The 14169-nt window shown below is 39.9% G+C and overlaps 1 protein-coding gene across 1 annotated transcript; it reads right to left on the minus strand.

The window, feature by feature from the left end:
* Positions 1–491: 491 nt before the first annotated feature.
* Positions 492–3241, minus strand: LOC139737704 (alpha-ketoglutarate-dependent dioxygenase alkB homolog 4-like). Its single transcript, XM_071648382.1, has 3 exons — positions 3131–3241; positions 1731–1961; positions 492–1112 (listed from the first exon to the last, which is right to left on the minus strand). The coding sequence occupies exons 1-3, from the start codon at positions 3239–3241 to the stop codon at positions 492–494; spliced, it is 963 nt and encodes a 320-aa protein (XP_071504483.1).
* Between the last annotated feature and the right edge of the window lie 10928 nt (positions 3242–14169).

The following is a 14169-nucleotide window of genomic DNA, read 5'->3' on the forward strand; positions in this document are numbered from 1 at the left end:
TCGCGAAATTAAAATGCATGCGAAAGTTCTTGTCTACACTATATGCATTGAATGCCAGTGGCAGTTCGCGAAAATTCCACGCCGCAAAAAAGGCCGTCGGCTCCAATTCACGAAAAATTCATGCCGTGAATATATCATGTTTTACAGTATGCACATACTCTTTAAAATGTCAACTAGAGAAATTAGTATTAGGGTGAAATCCCACAAAGTAACAGTAGTATTATGTTTCATTAAAGTTTCACTAAACATGCATCATCAATATACTCTGAAAAAAAATATGTCATGAAACCACATGAGTGTTGGGGTCTGCGAGACATTTGAGTCATGAGTCACTTGAGCTGTTTGATTGCAAGGCAGGCACACTACTGGCTGAGCCAGCTCACCATATTCATTATGCCCAACTCCACATCATAATGCACTTAACGAAGGTACTCAGACTAACAAAGATGCTGGTAGCTGCTAGATCCTGCTAGCAGAACCACTTGGTACATTCATTGCACGACTGATCCTTTGTAGGTCAAGGCAATGTCCAGCAACTCCTTACCCAGAGTCTCTTTGGCCCCTCCTGGCAAAAATTCAGGCGTAAGTTCCCGCAGCGTGATGGCTATCCGTCGCGATGTGATAGCTTCCCTGGGAATTGCATGCTGCCACTTGTATCTCGCATCCGCACTCAGCACGAGCAGGCTCCTTCGTGGCATTGGTATCAAGAGCTCATCGACGGCTAACGTCCTGGAAGAAACTGTCTCGCTTCGATGCGTTTCACTGCTTGAGTCTACCTGAGAGTTTTCATATTCATCTGCAATACAAGGCAGTCCAGCTTCCCAACCATTTTCTGCCCCTTGGGCAGCCTGTTTCAGTAGCAGGAACGTGTCGGAGAGCAGGTTGATTGTCACAAGCCTGTCGCCCCACAGCCAGAAGTCGTCGAAGTGGAGGTCGATGGCCGACCCTCTATCTGGCCTGTAATCCAAGTGGCACTGCTCCACCGGGACAAAGTCCTGCAGCGATTCAAGCTCGACCATGCGAGCCACCAATGGCTCACTGAAGTGCGGAAGCCCCGTGAAGCCACCCATCTTAACCTTCCTCCTCTTGAAGTTTGGCTTTGGTCCATAATCCTGCCAAGAGAAATGATGCATACAGTATAGGCGGTAAATGCAAAGCTGACTCAGAAATCATTGGTTTTTCGTGAAGAATGACAAATTTGTGATTCTTCTGGCATACACACATTCTCGCTGTTTTGCCATGAGTGCCCCCATTTGCGACTATTCCATTTCAACTTGCTTGCATGCAATGGTTGAAGGGTACTCTTTCAATCTTGAAGGGTATTGTTTCAATGAAATGATATCCCACACAGCAAGCAGATCTCATAAAAATAAATCTTGAATAGCCTAGAGGGACTACAAACACATATGAAAAGGGAATAGATTTCACCATATGTCTGATAAAAATGGGATAGTGTAAAAAGGTTTAATTAAGATATGTACACGGAGAAACCTACTTAACCCTCTGTGACCATCGTCTGAAAAGACGTCAAGACTGAATGCACTGAATGCACACCCAGAGGTAACTTTTTTCATAGGCAGGTATGGCATCATACTTCTGGCACTATTCAACACAAAATTCTCCACAGAGGAACGATATGCGAGTCTGTCTCCCCTCTCCCCACCCCCATGCTCCATCCCATTCCGAAGGTAAAAGGACAGCAGCTCCTAGACAAAGGGTCCACCTCTAACCTGCTTGTGTCTCCCAGACTGAGAGGGCTTCCAGGGACTCTCGTCAATTATGCGCACCATCTTCAGCTCCTCCTCTTCACTTATGAAATCTGGTATCACAAGGATGCCTGGGAGAAGAAATCCTCCGTTGTCATGGGCAACTGGGCAACAACCTGAAGAGGATACTTGGGCACCTGGGTCATGATGAGGTGGCTGCACCTTCCCGCACAGATAGCAGTATCTCCACAGGGCCTGAATGAGAAGCAATTCAAATTGTATATCAAGGACAGGCAGGGTGGGGCTAATTTAGACCAAACCTCTTAAATCATATTATACTGTATTTGTTCTGTCAGTTGCTGTGTGAAGAACATGAACAAAAAAAAAACTTGGTAACCAATCCTCAGTCCACTCTCTTTTCAATACATACAATATCTTACCTGACTGTGCATATGAGGAAACTATCAAAATGTATGCCAATTACGAAACCCTTACTATACAGGATTTGAGGAAAGTGATGTAACAGAAATTGATAAAAACTCGAATATTGTACTGGACTTTGTGACGAGTGACCATCGCTGAACATATGATTCATTTTGTCCCGAGCAGCAAAAGTGTCATGGTGTTAGGTTCTCGTGCCATAATCTGGCTTATCTATTCATTCACTTTTCTTTCTTTCTTTCTTCTTTTCTTTTGAACATTGTATATATGGTACTTATTTACGTTAAACTAAAAACTTTGATAATGGAACATATATCTTAATCAGCCTGCAGTGTTGCACATAACATAAGTTGTAGTTCGCTGTTCTCAAAACAAAGTCAAAAGAGCTGGAATTTCATATTCGCAATTCATCACACCCTCAATGATGTAAGTACTACATCCATTAGGTGTAAAGAGTACTACGCATACACGTGTATGATTCCCACCTACAGTGCACTCCCATTACAAAGAACACGCTTATAATGAAATTACGGTTACAATGAAGTAAAAATTCAGGCTGCAACATTATCTGCTTTATGTATTTTATTATTTGGGTATAACAAAATTTTGATATAATGAAAGAAAACTGCCAGTCTGGCCAGCCTCTAGGACTTTGTTGTAATGGGAGTCCACTGTACTGCATGAATATTGCTATACCATAGGGGGGGGGGGGGGGGTTGAATATAGGGGACAATAAAACATGATACAGTTCATTCCCATAATAACAAACATGGTCATAACAAAATTCTCAGTACCCGGTATAGCAAAGTAAAAATTCAGGTCCCAAATGACGAACGACATAATCTTATACTTTACTGTTCTGACAGCTACAGCAACATTTCAATCTAACAGAAGAAAACTGCTGGTCCTTTACGATTTCTTGATGACAAAAATCATGCAAATTGCAAGTAGCAGGTAGTGGAAAACTAGGTTCGATTCAATACCTCCAGGTTCCAAGAGGTAGCAGGTGCCGCTGAGGTCCCCTGTCGTTCGCAAGCGAGGCAAGTCCGTATGCCCTTGCACCCACAGGGGCGGGGCTGGTGTAGTCCCTCCATTACCAGAGGCCTCAAAGCTTGGCTTGATCCTGTGGGAATGTGTGTAAGAAAAATGCATTGCATGCAAGTTCCTATCAGGATATTCACCTTTTCCTGACAATGACCTATGCTGTACAGAGTAAGTGTCGATTCAAGTCTACGACTACACTAATTCCAGTTCCACATCCCTGCTGCAAGCACTGACCATGCACATCCACAGTTGCACAAATCACCAAGGTAAATGATATCTTGAGAGTGACCACTCTGCCCTGCTGAGAAGATCTGCAAGAATGCTTCTAAATACACCCCTTCATAGCATGACAAGTGTGTCTGATATTACATGTACTCCTGTTTGTGGCATGATAACCAAGGTACAGTACCAAGAACTCGGCAACATTCAAAATGCAAATTTTAACCCGTTGAGGACGAGCTGATTTTGCTACAACATGCATTTCCTATAGACACTTGCCCGAGTATACTAGGTACTTGTTCTCAACAGGTTAATAATAATCTAATATTACTGACCCAGTCTGCAGATAACCGGTGTGTACACTGTATTTCTGGTGCAGCTGGCCCGGTGAGCTGCCTCCTGGAAAGACTACACAGTTGGTATTCAATCAGAGTAGACTAGATATGATCAATATCTCCGCCTTCACAATTTTAGGCAGCTTGTCGCCTTTTAAACATTAAACATCCACTTAGCCTAGGGCAGGCCTCTTCCAACTATAGACTACCAGCTCCTCCTGGCTGGCATGACTGCAGTGTGTAAACATGTGTGATTACTGTCCCTGGACCCTGTGACTCATGGCCGTGACGTGACACTTGTCACAGGTTTTTTAATTCTAAATTTAATTCTACATCATAACAGGTGTCAGACGGCGTTGCCGTTCAGAATATGGTCGAATTATGAGTCGCATGCATTTTTTTTAGGTCACAAACACATGCACATACAAATGTAGCATAGGCCTACACATATCTCTATTTGTGGGACTGTTGTATCGGGCAGTATGTATAACTCTACTGTCGGAATATGGTCAGTTGACTAAATTTGCTTACCTCCCACACTTATGTTTGCATTGATATGAACGCCAAGACACAAAATACGGTAAATACACAGCTGTATTATTACCATAAGTTTCTACCTCTACCGAAGATCCTCCAACAGACGTAGACAGAGAGAAGGGACATCTGCGATCTGCTGCTGCCTACAGCTACCATCCGATTGGCACGCGCCGCGCCGTGGCGCCGGTGCGCCTCGATGCAAGCCGCGGCGGCGCCGCGTGCCAATCGGATGTGTAGGCAGCAGCGGCGGCACAATCAACATCGCGGCATAATTCATCATGGCCACCAAGTTGAAGTGTTGTATGTACGTCGTCGGGGGAAAGAGTTCAGCACAATCTAATTTGACGGCATTTTCGTCCAGTTCGTGGTTGAAATTTGTAGATTGTGCCGAAAGGTGGAGAAAATTGTCTGGCTTTTACGGAGAAACAGCAGCAATGAAAAGCATACCAAAATATTGTGAATTGAGCTCTCTGTTATTTTTAAACATTTGACTTTGGTTTGTGTGCATGACCATTTAGGCCTAATAATGTGAAGATTTGCAAACTGCATGCTTCTTCTTTGTTGACAATGTTTTCCAAGGTAACAGATTTTTTTTTTTTCAATGAAAATCCTACAATTCACCAGTGGATTTTGCTAACTCCCATAATTATTGAGCATTTGACATGAAAATTGGCACATCTGGCTGTTGTAGTACAATATTATTGTATTTACATGTAAATGAGCAAACTGTATATTTTGTCAGTGTTGAGTGATGCATTGCCATGGCAACATCATTTTTTGGTAAAAAGCGTACATAAAATATTGCACTTTGTCATAACTCTCTCTGTTTTTTGAGCATTTGTCTTGATATTTGGTACATGTGAGCGCTATACTTCAGGTGTGAAAAAAACACACATCCTTTGTTAATGTTTAACAGTGCATTGCCATGGTTACAACATTCATCAGTTTGGTGGGGTTTTTTTTCAATAAAGAATATATACAAAAATATTGTGATTTGAGCTAACCTCCTTAATTTTTGAGCATTTAAGATTAATTTTGCATATGAAACCATTGTAGTTTCGAGAGGTGCAAAAACAAATCTTTTGTAAATGTTGAACAATGCATTGCAAGTTTAGTACTGATTACATTCAGTTATAGTTTTAGAGTTATTCTGAAAGCAAATAAATGGTTCACACTTCGAGTAGTTTTTATCATAGGTATTCCTCATTTTCTGTATTTGGTTGTATTATTATCTGATCTGGTCTGAACTTCTTATCCACTCTCCGTTTCTCATTCACAAACACAGACTACCGTATTCAGGGTTTAACAGCCAAGCAAGCTTGCTTTTATGTAGTAACCCGAACATTTATAATTATAATTCCTTATGTATACAATGTATAATTTTTTTTTTTTTTGGTTATCATTGACAAGGTGCAAGAATTTGTGCAACAGTATTATTTTTTATGGACACTTTTGTAACTTGATATAAAAAGTATGATATAAATTGAAACTGAAGCTGAAACTGTCTGACATTTCCTATAACATGCAGTCATTTCTTATTCGTTCCTTATGTTTTTACTTGATATGATTCGTGTGGGTTTTTTGTCATGTCTAATTCTTTAACTAACCAAGATCCTGTCATCTTTTCCTTATATTTGGTCATAATGATGTATACATTGAGCCGGAGGTTTTACGGAAGGTTTTGGATTAGTGTAGCTGATGATGTTCATTTGTTTTATGATTAATGAAATACAGTAAACCTCGCATGAGTCGAAGCTCTCGGGACTGACAAAAATGCGTCGACTTAAGTGAACTTCGACTCTCGCGAGAGTCGATATTTTTTCGACTCACAGTTATGTACATGTATCATAGTACATTCGCATGCATGTGTGTTGTGTGTGTGTGTGTGTGTGTGTGCGTTCGTGTGTGTGTTTGCATTCAAATTTGTCTGTTCTTGAAGATAATGTTCTTATTTTGTTCTAACTTGAACATGGAATTTGTATCAATACCTGTACTAGTAGTTAAACGTAGTTCTGAGAATGTCTGCGCTAACGTGGCAATGTGCATGTGCTATGTCTATGGTGCAACAAAGGTAGCCATCTCTGTCAACCTACCCTTAGACAAACACTCTCCCAGGCCCATCCCACCTCCATTGAACAAAACTATACAGCCAGCCGGGCACGCACTAACAAGCTCCGCCCACTTGACCTGTCACTAAAATATTAAAGCAGCGATTGGTTGACCAAGGAGTTCTGGCTTGACATGGATAAATTTAGTATGGATGTGCTGTGTGTATGGATAAAGTATGGATCGATGTGCTGTGTGTATACATGTATACATGTGTACGTGTATACGTATTCGACAGCGCGTGCGAGCGGTACGGTGAGTGTGCATGCTTACCGTACCTGCAGCAAGTCAGGGACGGGGTTCTGCGACATGCCAATTTTTTTGTTCTCCTCTAAATGTAATGAGAATGCCAGAGAAATCTCCTTCGGCTCAAGTGATGTAAACTACGTGTATTTCGTACTAAAGGGACTGAATGTTTTACTTCGACACAGCCGAAATTCGACTCTCGTACTTCGGCTTATCCGAATATTTCTTAGAGAAAAGTACATGGGGAAAAATCGGGACTTTTTATTTTGCTTCGAGTTAAGTGATTTTCGACTCACTCGACGTCGACTTATCCGAGGTTTACTGTATGTTGAGAAAGGAGAGGAGATTGAATTAGATTAGAGTAAGATTTTTTTTTTTTGTGTGTGTGTGTGTATTATATTTCATCCGGTGATTATGGATGAATAATTTGCAGGATTTTGTATATTGTGCCTGCAAGATACGTAAATAAATCACCCATATCAGTTTTTGTTGTATTCATAGTTAAAGATAAAGATAATAGGTTGAATGTTTGAAAATTGATGTTGATATATGATGTTTTCTTGTGCAATGTTGTCAAAAAAGGTGCCTCTCCTATGTTTAATATGTCTTTAGAATGTTGTTTATGTAATTGTGTATTGTATATTTTTCTGTGTTGTAAAAAGCATGTGAACAAAACAAATATCCATGATATGGACAATAAAGACTGAAATAAAATGAATTTTATCTTTTATTCCGTCATTATTTCTCTATTTCTACCTGACTCTTCCCTTCCATATTTCCTTCTACAATGTATCCTTTCCCATGTCTCTTATTTTCATTCCTCTTCTCTTTCTGTCTTGTGCTTTTGTTGTTGTTGTTGAGATCAGTTCTCGCGAATTTCCTTTAGTTTTTCCTGAGCTGATATGACATGCTTGAAAAATCTACTGTGACATACTGCGTCACGAAATGTTGCGTTATGCGAGAGAAAAGTTGCGACATTTAAATAATGCGTCGATGTGACATTACTTGATTTGATACAGTTTGGTTTCATTTATCTATTCTCTGTGTGGCATCAATTACAATTCTTTCTTTTTTTAGCTATATAGGCCTAATCAAGCATGATATGCACATATACATCATGATACCGTAGCTAGTTTCTTCAAAACACACTCCTATATCCTCTGACCATTCGAGCATTGAGAATTTAGGGTTTCTGGGACGAACACTGAACTAGGGCTTTCTCATAGCTCAGTCCGTATAGAGCACCGGGCTAGCATCCGGAGGCCTCGGGTTCGAATCCCGATGGAATCCCATTTTCTTTGCTCATTTTTTCACTATCTACAATGTCAACAATTTTCATTTCACAAACATCTGTGACATAATCCCAGTACATGTGTTATGAATTACCACTCTTGCCAATATTAAGCTATAACTAAGCTTGACCCTTTGACAACCGATGCGTCACTGCGACATAAATTATAATCGCTTGTAACCGAGGCTCTTTTTCAGTCGCCAATTTTATTTCAGCAACAAAACGACAACAAAACGAGGACATCAACATTAATGAACTTCGAGTGAATCCGGAAGTGAAATATTGCATGACACTTGATATTTGAATACTGTAAAATGAGGAGTGTTCGCGTGTCATCGGTCGCTTGTGGTGTGTCACAGAGGATCACGGATCAGCAGTCACCGAGATGTCGCTCAATGAAGCATGAGCAGCATCATCTGTATAACGCCCTCAACGCCTACAGTGTTGCATATTATCTCGACGTTATAATTATATTTTGTTTCTTTTTTGTTTCTTTTCTTTTCTGGAGGGGTACTTTTGGAATATTCTGCTTGCCTGATCTGTCTGTGTTTTGTTTCCTTTTCTTTTCTATTCTTTTCATTTGTTGTGCATTGTTGTCGTCTAGACGCTATCGGTCTAAAAGACATCAGTTCTTGTTACAGAAAGCGTATTGGTGGAGCCAAGGAGGTATGTTCTCTCATACCTCCTTGGTGGAGCCAACATCGTTGCCTCTCTACCGCACAAGTTTCGGCTGCTATATCTCGATATAAACTTGTGATTGGATTTCGTGTGATATACGTTTTTTTTCCCGATGAGTGTGACTCTGTGAGCTCACTGAGATTACTACATGTATAACGCAACAGCAGGAAACCCCCGAGCTCCCAGTGTCGTGCCTGGTGCTGCTAAAACTGTGCCATGACTAATCAGCGGATCACGGGCCGGAGGCATGGGGGGCTCCCTCCCCCGTGATTTCTCAGCAGTCGTGACTTGCGGTCATGTCACGTGCGTCTACGGGAAAAGGGGTTACGCTTTCGGCACTATACTTCGTCTACCAAGGGGGAACTTGCGAGCTTCACTCTTTGTAGGGTTATCTGGGCAATGCGAAACTACCCCCTCCCCCTAAAAATTTCATCGTTTTATCAGACATGATTATGAATTAATTGGCGCAATGGTGCACATATTATATTACAATAATTCTGTCAGTTATTTCTTCGGGTATATTGGTGCAAGTTAATATGATTATTATGGTGCATATCAATGGTTGATTTCGAACTCTCACTTTTGAATTTCAGTGACGATTATCGTCCTTTCGTTCGAGATACTACAGATAGGCCTACATTGCGTTCAGACTGATTATCATGAGAAGTGAGTTCATTTAGTCGAGAATGGTCCATGACAGACTATGAACAATTTTGTTACAGTGAATATGAATAATAATTGTACAAAACACTAATAAACTAACAATGCGCAAAGTCGTTGATATGTTGCACGACCATACACTCTATAACCAAACGATTTATGTCACGCAATGCCTGTTCAACCAAAATTTTGATATACCAGTAGATCATGTTATAAAATTTTAACCATGCGCGTAATAAGAGAGCCCGGCGAAATTCTCTTTCTTGGTTGTGATTTGATATCCTTCCGTTAGGACTTCCTTGTTAGTGTTGTAACATTAAATGATATCAAGATGAATTGGAACTGAATGTTTGTTGCAACTGCAAAAGTGAAGGTCCGAAAAGTAACTGTAATGCATGGAATGTTAAGATTTAAATCTTCAAGAAATCATGTAGGCCTACATTTCCTTTTAAATATTAAACTCCATTCCTGTCTTGAACATGAAAAGGTCCCGATCCCCTACCCCCTCCCCCCCCCCCCCACACACACAAAGACGAAACAACTCACAAAAGGAGAGGCTACTATACACAGCTGTTCGTGTCTTATTGACAGAAAAATAAAGAGCCATGTGTCCCAAAGATCATCCCATGCAAAGAAGGGAATAAATCAGGCGATATCAAGTTTGATCGCAAAATGAGTTCATAATCGTCAATTTGAGAAATTTGCAATTAAACCTACGACGAAAACAAAATATGTGATATTTTTAATCATAAGTTCAAGACATTAATTAATATGCAACAACTGAGGTATTAGTTTGAAAGGTCTGATAATGTTTTAAAAATGGCGCGTAGGGCCTATCCGGTTTTGGGATCAAATTTTTCAGATGTACAGATGAAAACATTAGACCCCATTGTGTGCCAAGTAAGTGTACTGCTGGCAGATATCGAGTTGTTTGTGTTTTTCCCATCACTTTCTTTCGGGAGATGTAACGATGAAAAAAAAAATGCTTACAAACCATTCGGCATTCCTCCTGTTCTTATCATTGTACCAATTGTGAGAAAGGCGCGAATGTTGTGAACAATGGGTTGAAATTGGCTCGTCAGTACAATGGCCATGCACGAAAGCAATATTCTTATGGCATCGCTTAGTGGACGTACATGAAGATGGCACGTTGTCGCGTGTATGAGTCCATCACAAAACGTGACGCGTTAACGGTTTAATAACCACAAGACCTTCACACTTCCTTGCCCGGCTATTACGCTTCGACGACAGAACGCCTTTATTCTGATCAAACCCGAACATCCTATACTGCACTTCAGCTGTGAGCGTCTCGCCGCCTGTTATAGGTAGAATGAAAGAGTAATATCATCCCAAAATTAGAATCACGAGCTGTCAACCTCGACGTACGAAACGCCGTCACCCCGTCCCTCATGCCTCGTTAATCCGCCATGATGGTGTCAACACTCAAGACAGTGACGAAGGTTTGTCTTATTAGTTAAAGACGCCCGTCGCTTGGGAATACAGGTTCTCTCCCTTGCTCCAGCATGTTCTGTGGTAACGTGTCCCGTTGAAGATGCTCAACGAACTAATAATGACAATTAATTTGAAGTAGCAGCAACACACAAAACAGACACAGAAACAAAACAAACAACAGAAAGATTTGTGAAACATTTTGGTGAAAGTTCGTTGGATATCGGACAGTCCGTTGAAACCGGTGGAGTTTTCAATTTTCTAAGTTTTAGTCCATCCACTTTCTACCCTTTCTATAGTTAACAACTATAGAACAACGGATGACCTCATAGGAATACAAGTCTAGTGTAAAAGAAGCTCCACAAAAATCTTCATTGATATGAAAGGTGCCCATTAATTCCCTTAAAAAGTTACTGAGATATCTTGTACGTGAATACAAATCGTAATTATGATCCATGCCCTCTGATGGAAGAGAAGCGAGGTTAAAATCAACTGCTTTTTGGGTAGGCCTACTAGAAATATTTTAGTGAAAGTTCGCCTTCTCTTTATAACGCATTATTCTTTTACGTGTGACGTCATGTGTTCCTGTATAGTTTCCATCTACAGAGGACGGCACATAATAACCAAAACCTTAAAATTCCACAACTTTTGAATGAATTCTCCGACTTTTCCCAAACTGTGTCTGATGTGATTCGCAAGTTCGTGTATTTTTTGTTTTGTTCATTCATTCATTCATTCATTCATTTCCATATCAAAACATAACATTAAGAAATATCAAAGCACAATTGCCTTGGTAGATTTATACATTTTGAATGGAGGGATCATAGAAAGCACACACGAGGTTTGTTGGAAATGATCCCGTACAAACAATTATTAATACATTTCAACTAAACAATAATCATGATCATACAAATTCAATTGATAAAGCAAAGGTGAAGGATACAATGAAAAGAGAAGAAAAGATGCAGAGGTGGAAACAATGTATACTTACACTTACAGTTTCAGATACATTTCATCAAAAATATCTTTTTTTATGAAACCTTTTAAATTGACGTATATTAAGGTCTTGCTACTCTTGACTGTTGGAGGAAGAGTATTCCGAAGAATAGGGCCATGGAAAAAATATGGAGGATTGAGTTTTTGAAATCCGGCTTGATGGTATGTGAATATTTTGGGCATTCCTGATAATCTTTATGTGTGAATGGAACAATTCAAAGTGAAATGGTTGTGACTCATACAGAAAGAACATTTTCGGAAACTTTGTTTTGTGTTGTTTTTTTATTTTCCAAAATTCACTGAATCCAATAGTTTTTGTTTTTTTGTTTTGTTTTTTTTTTTAGTATTTGGAGTAGTGCCCCATTAAGAATGATTGCGTCCTGACTGGGGGCACGAAGCAAGGCGTCTTGGCCTTACGCTTCTCAGCACCTCATTATAATGTGCGCGTGGCAAGCGAGCGAGGGCAGCGTGGCATTCTCATCATCACTCGCGCGTTTGGGTTTAAGGGGCTTTACGAACAAATCAATGTCACGTGAAATGGAAGTGACGTTCTTCCAATGTGGTGGTGGTGTTGCGTCGTTGTTCTGGGGTATTGTATACAAAGAATTTAAGTCGATCTTAAAAGATAAGATCCACTTGAAATTATGGTATCTAATGTTACTGGTTTCCCTGTTCAGTTTTATCAGCCTTCCAAAATCTACTTTAAATTGTTAACAAAATTTTGAAGAAAAATCACTTCTTCTATTTCGCATATTCTTTGCTGCATGAAAAAGCCTCCAAAATTTTAATTTATATTTGGAAGTTAGAATATCATTGGCACACAGCACACCACAATTTTAAGTTGATCTTAACTTTCAAGATCGACTTATAGATTCTTCTTGAAACACCCCTTGGGGGCAGTAGTAATGATGGACACGCTTTTTTCGTAATGCTCATAACATTTCTCACAGGTCTAGTCGTGCACAAAGTATAGTCCAAATTATTGATTTTAACCACCCAGTATGTGTGATGAATCTCATTACCTTTATGTCGAGAATTATTCGGGGAAATGTACAGGTGCGAATCTTCATATTTCAAAATGCTGATTATTATAGTTTTAACATGTGGGATATTCGAGGCATGGATCTACCAATATTCATGTTGTACTGTTTATTTTGTTCCTCCAAGCTGAGAAAGTGATACACGAACTCACGTAAACAAACAAGTGAAGGAACAATGTCATTTTATTTTTTATTTTTTATTTGTTTTCGGTGTTTTGTTTGATTGTTCTTTTTTTTTTGTTTTTTTTTTTTTTGGTTTTGTTTTTGTTGTTTGTTTGTTTGTTTGTTTGATTGTTTTTTATGTGTGTGTGTTTTTTTTTTTTTTTTTGGGGGGGGGAGGTTACATAAGGAAACAAATAGAAAAGAGATGGAGTGACCAATCAAGTGCCAGCTTCGAAATTCCAGATGGAGAACGTTCACCAATCAGAGAAGTTCATTGAGTCAGGATAGCCTTCTGAAGGCTTCTGGTTGCGCAATTGGACATAAAACTGCCTATATTGTGTTGAAATTGTGGTGTCTTTTTTTTAACCCAATACGTCTGGGATCTACGCAGCATATTGTATAACCTATAATGAGTGCATGAGTGATTGCTTTACAATGAGATGTGTATGTGTAATTCATTAATTTGTATTGAGTGAGACATTTATTATGCATTATTCTTACAATTTTTCTGTTGCTGTGAGATAAGAATATGTTTCCTATGCGTCACGACTAATTTGATGTAACCAGAGGAGACTATTTTTCCTGATCGTATACATGGAGTCACGAAGAGTGCGAGCTAATAAAAGTACATGTAGGCCTATAACACATGAGATTCCAAGTTCGAGTCTGGTCAAGTCCTTATACGTCCCTTTACATTAAGGTTTACCCATGATATTTCTCTCGACCCCAGGCGTAAAAGGGTGCGCCTTGGCCCCATTCCATGTTATAAAGTTGCTATAATGATAGCATAAAATATAGCTCTTGTTGGAATAGCCATGGTGGTGACGAAAAGAGTCCAGCTTCCTGATTGACTGATACGGAAAGTTGTTGTTAATTCTGGCAAGAGTCGCTATCCTAGCACCCTTTATGGAATTGAGTAATGGGGCCCTGGCAATGCTGGAGAAATGATAACGGCAGCTATAGGTCCTCTGAAAGTGCAGTGCCAGCAATGGAGATGCTACCTTGGCAAGCTCATATTATCATTATATCATATTACTCGGCATGATACCTGTCACGGCGCACGTGAAGCAGGAGGACTATACACAAGGAACTCATCAATGATCAAGGACCACAGAGGACTACCTTGGTCGGCCGGCATAGAACGCCAGGCTGTTGGTCATGAGCTGATATTCCAGCATCTTTTATGCAACATGCAAGCAAAGATGTCGACTCTTATAGGCCTATATACAACATTAATTCTATGAAGGTGTTCCAACTTT

The sequence above is a fragment of the Diadema antillarum genome, unplaced genomic scaffold (assembly GCF_040938485.1).
Source record: "Diadema antillarum isolate AM-2024a unplaced genomic scaffold, OU_Dant_1.0 seq00000700_RagTag, whole genome shotgun sequence".
In the NCBI taxonomy this organism is placed as follows: Eukaryota; Metazoa; Echinodermata; class Echinoidea; order Diadematoida; family Diadematidae; genus Diadema; species Diadema antillarum.

Bases quoted from the DNA above. Each gene is read 5' to 3' on its own strand.
- LOC139737704 (XM_071648382.1), bottom strand. From the start codon at position 3,241: ATGGAGGGACTACACCAGCCCCGCCCCTGTGGGTGCAAGGGCATACGG. The intron at 1,962-3,130 runs GTATTGAATCGA...CTTCTCATTCAG, and splicing joins CTACCTCTTGGAACCTGGAG to GCCCTGTGGAGATACTGCTA. The intron at 1,113-1,730 runs GTTAGAGGTGGA...TTCTCTTGGCAG, and splicing joins AGTCTGGGAGACACAAGCAG to GATTATGGACCAAAGCCAAA.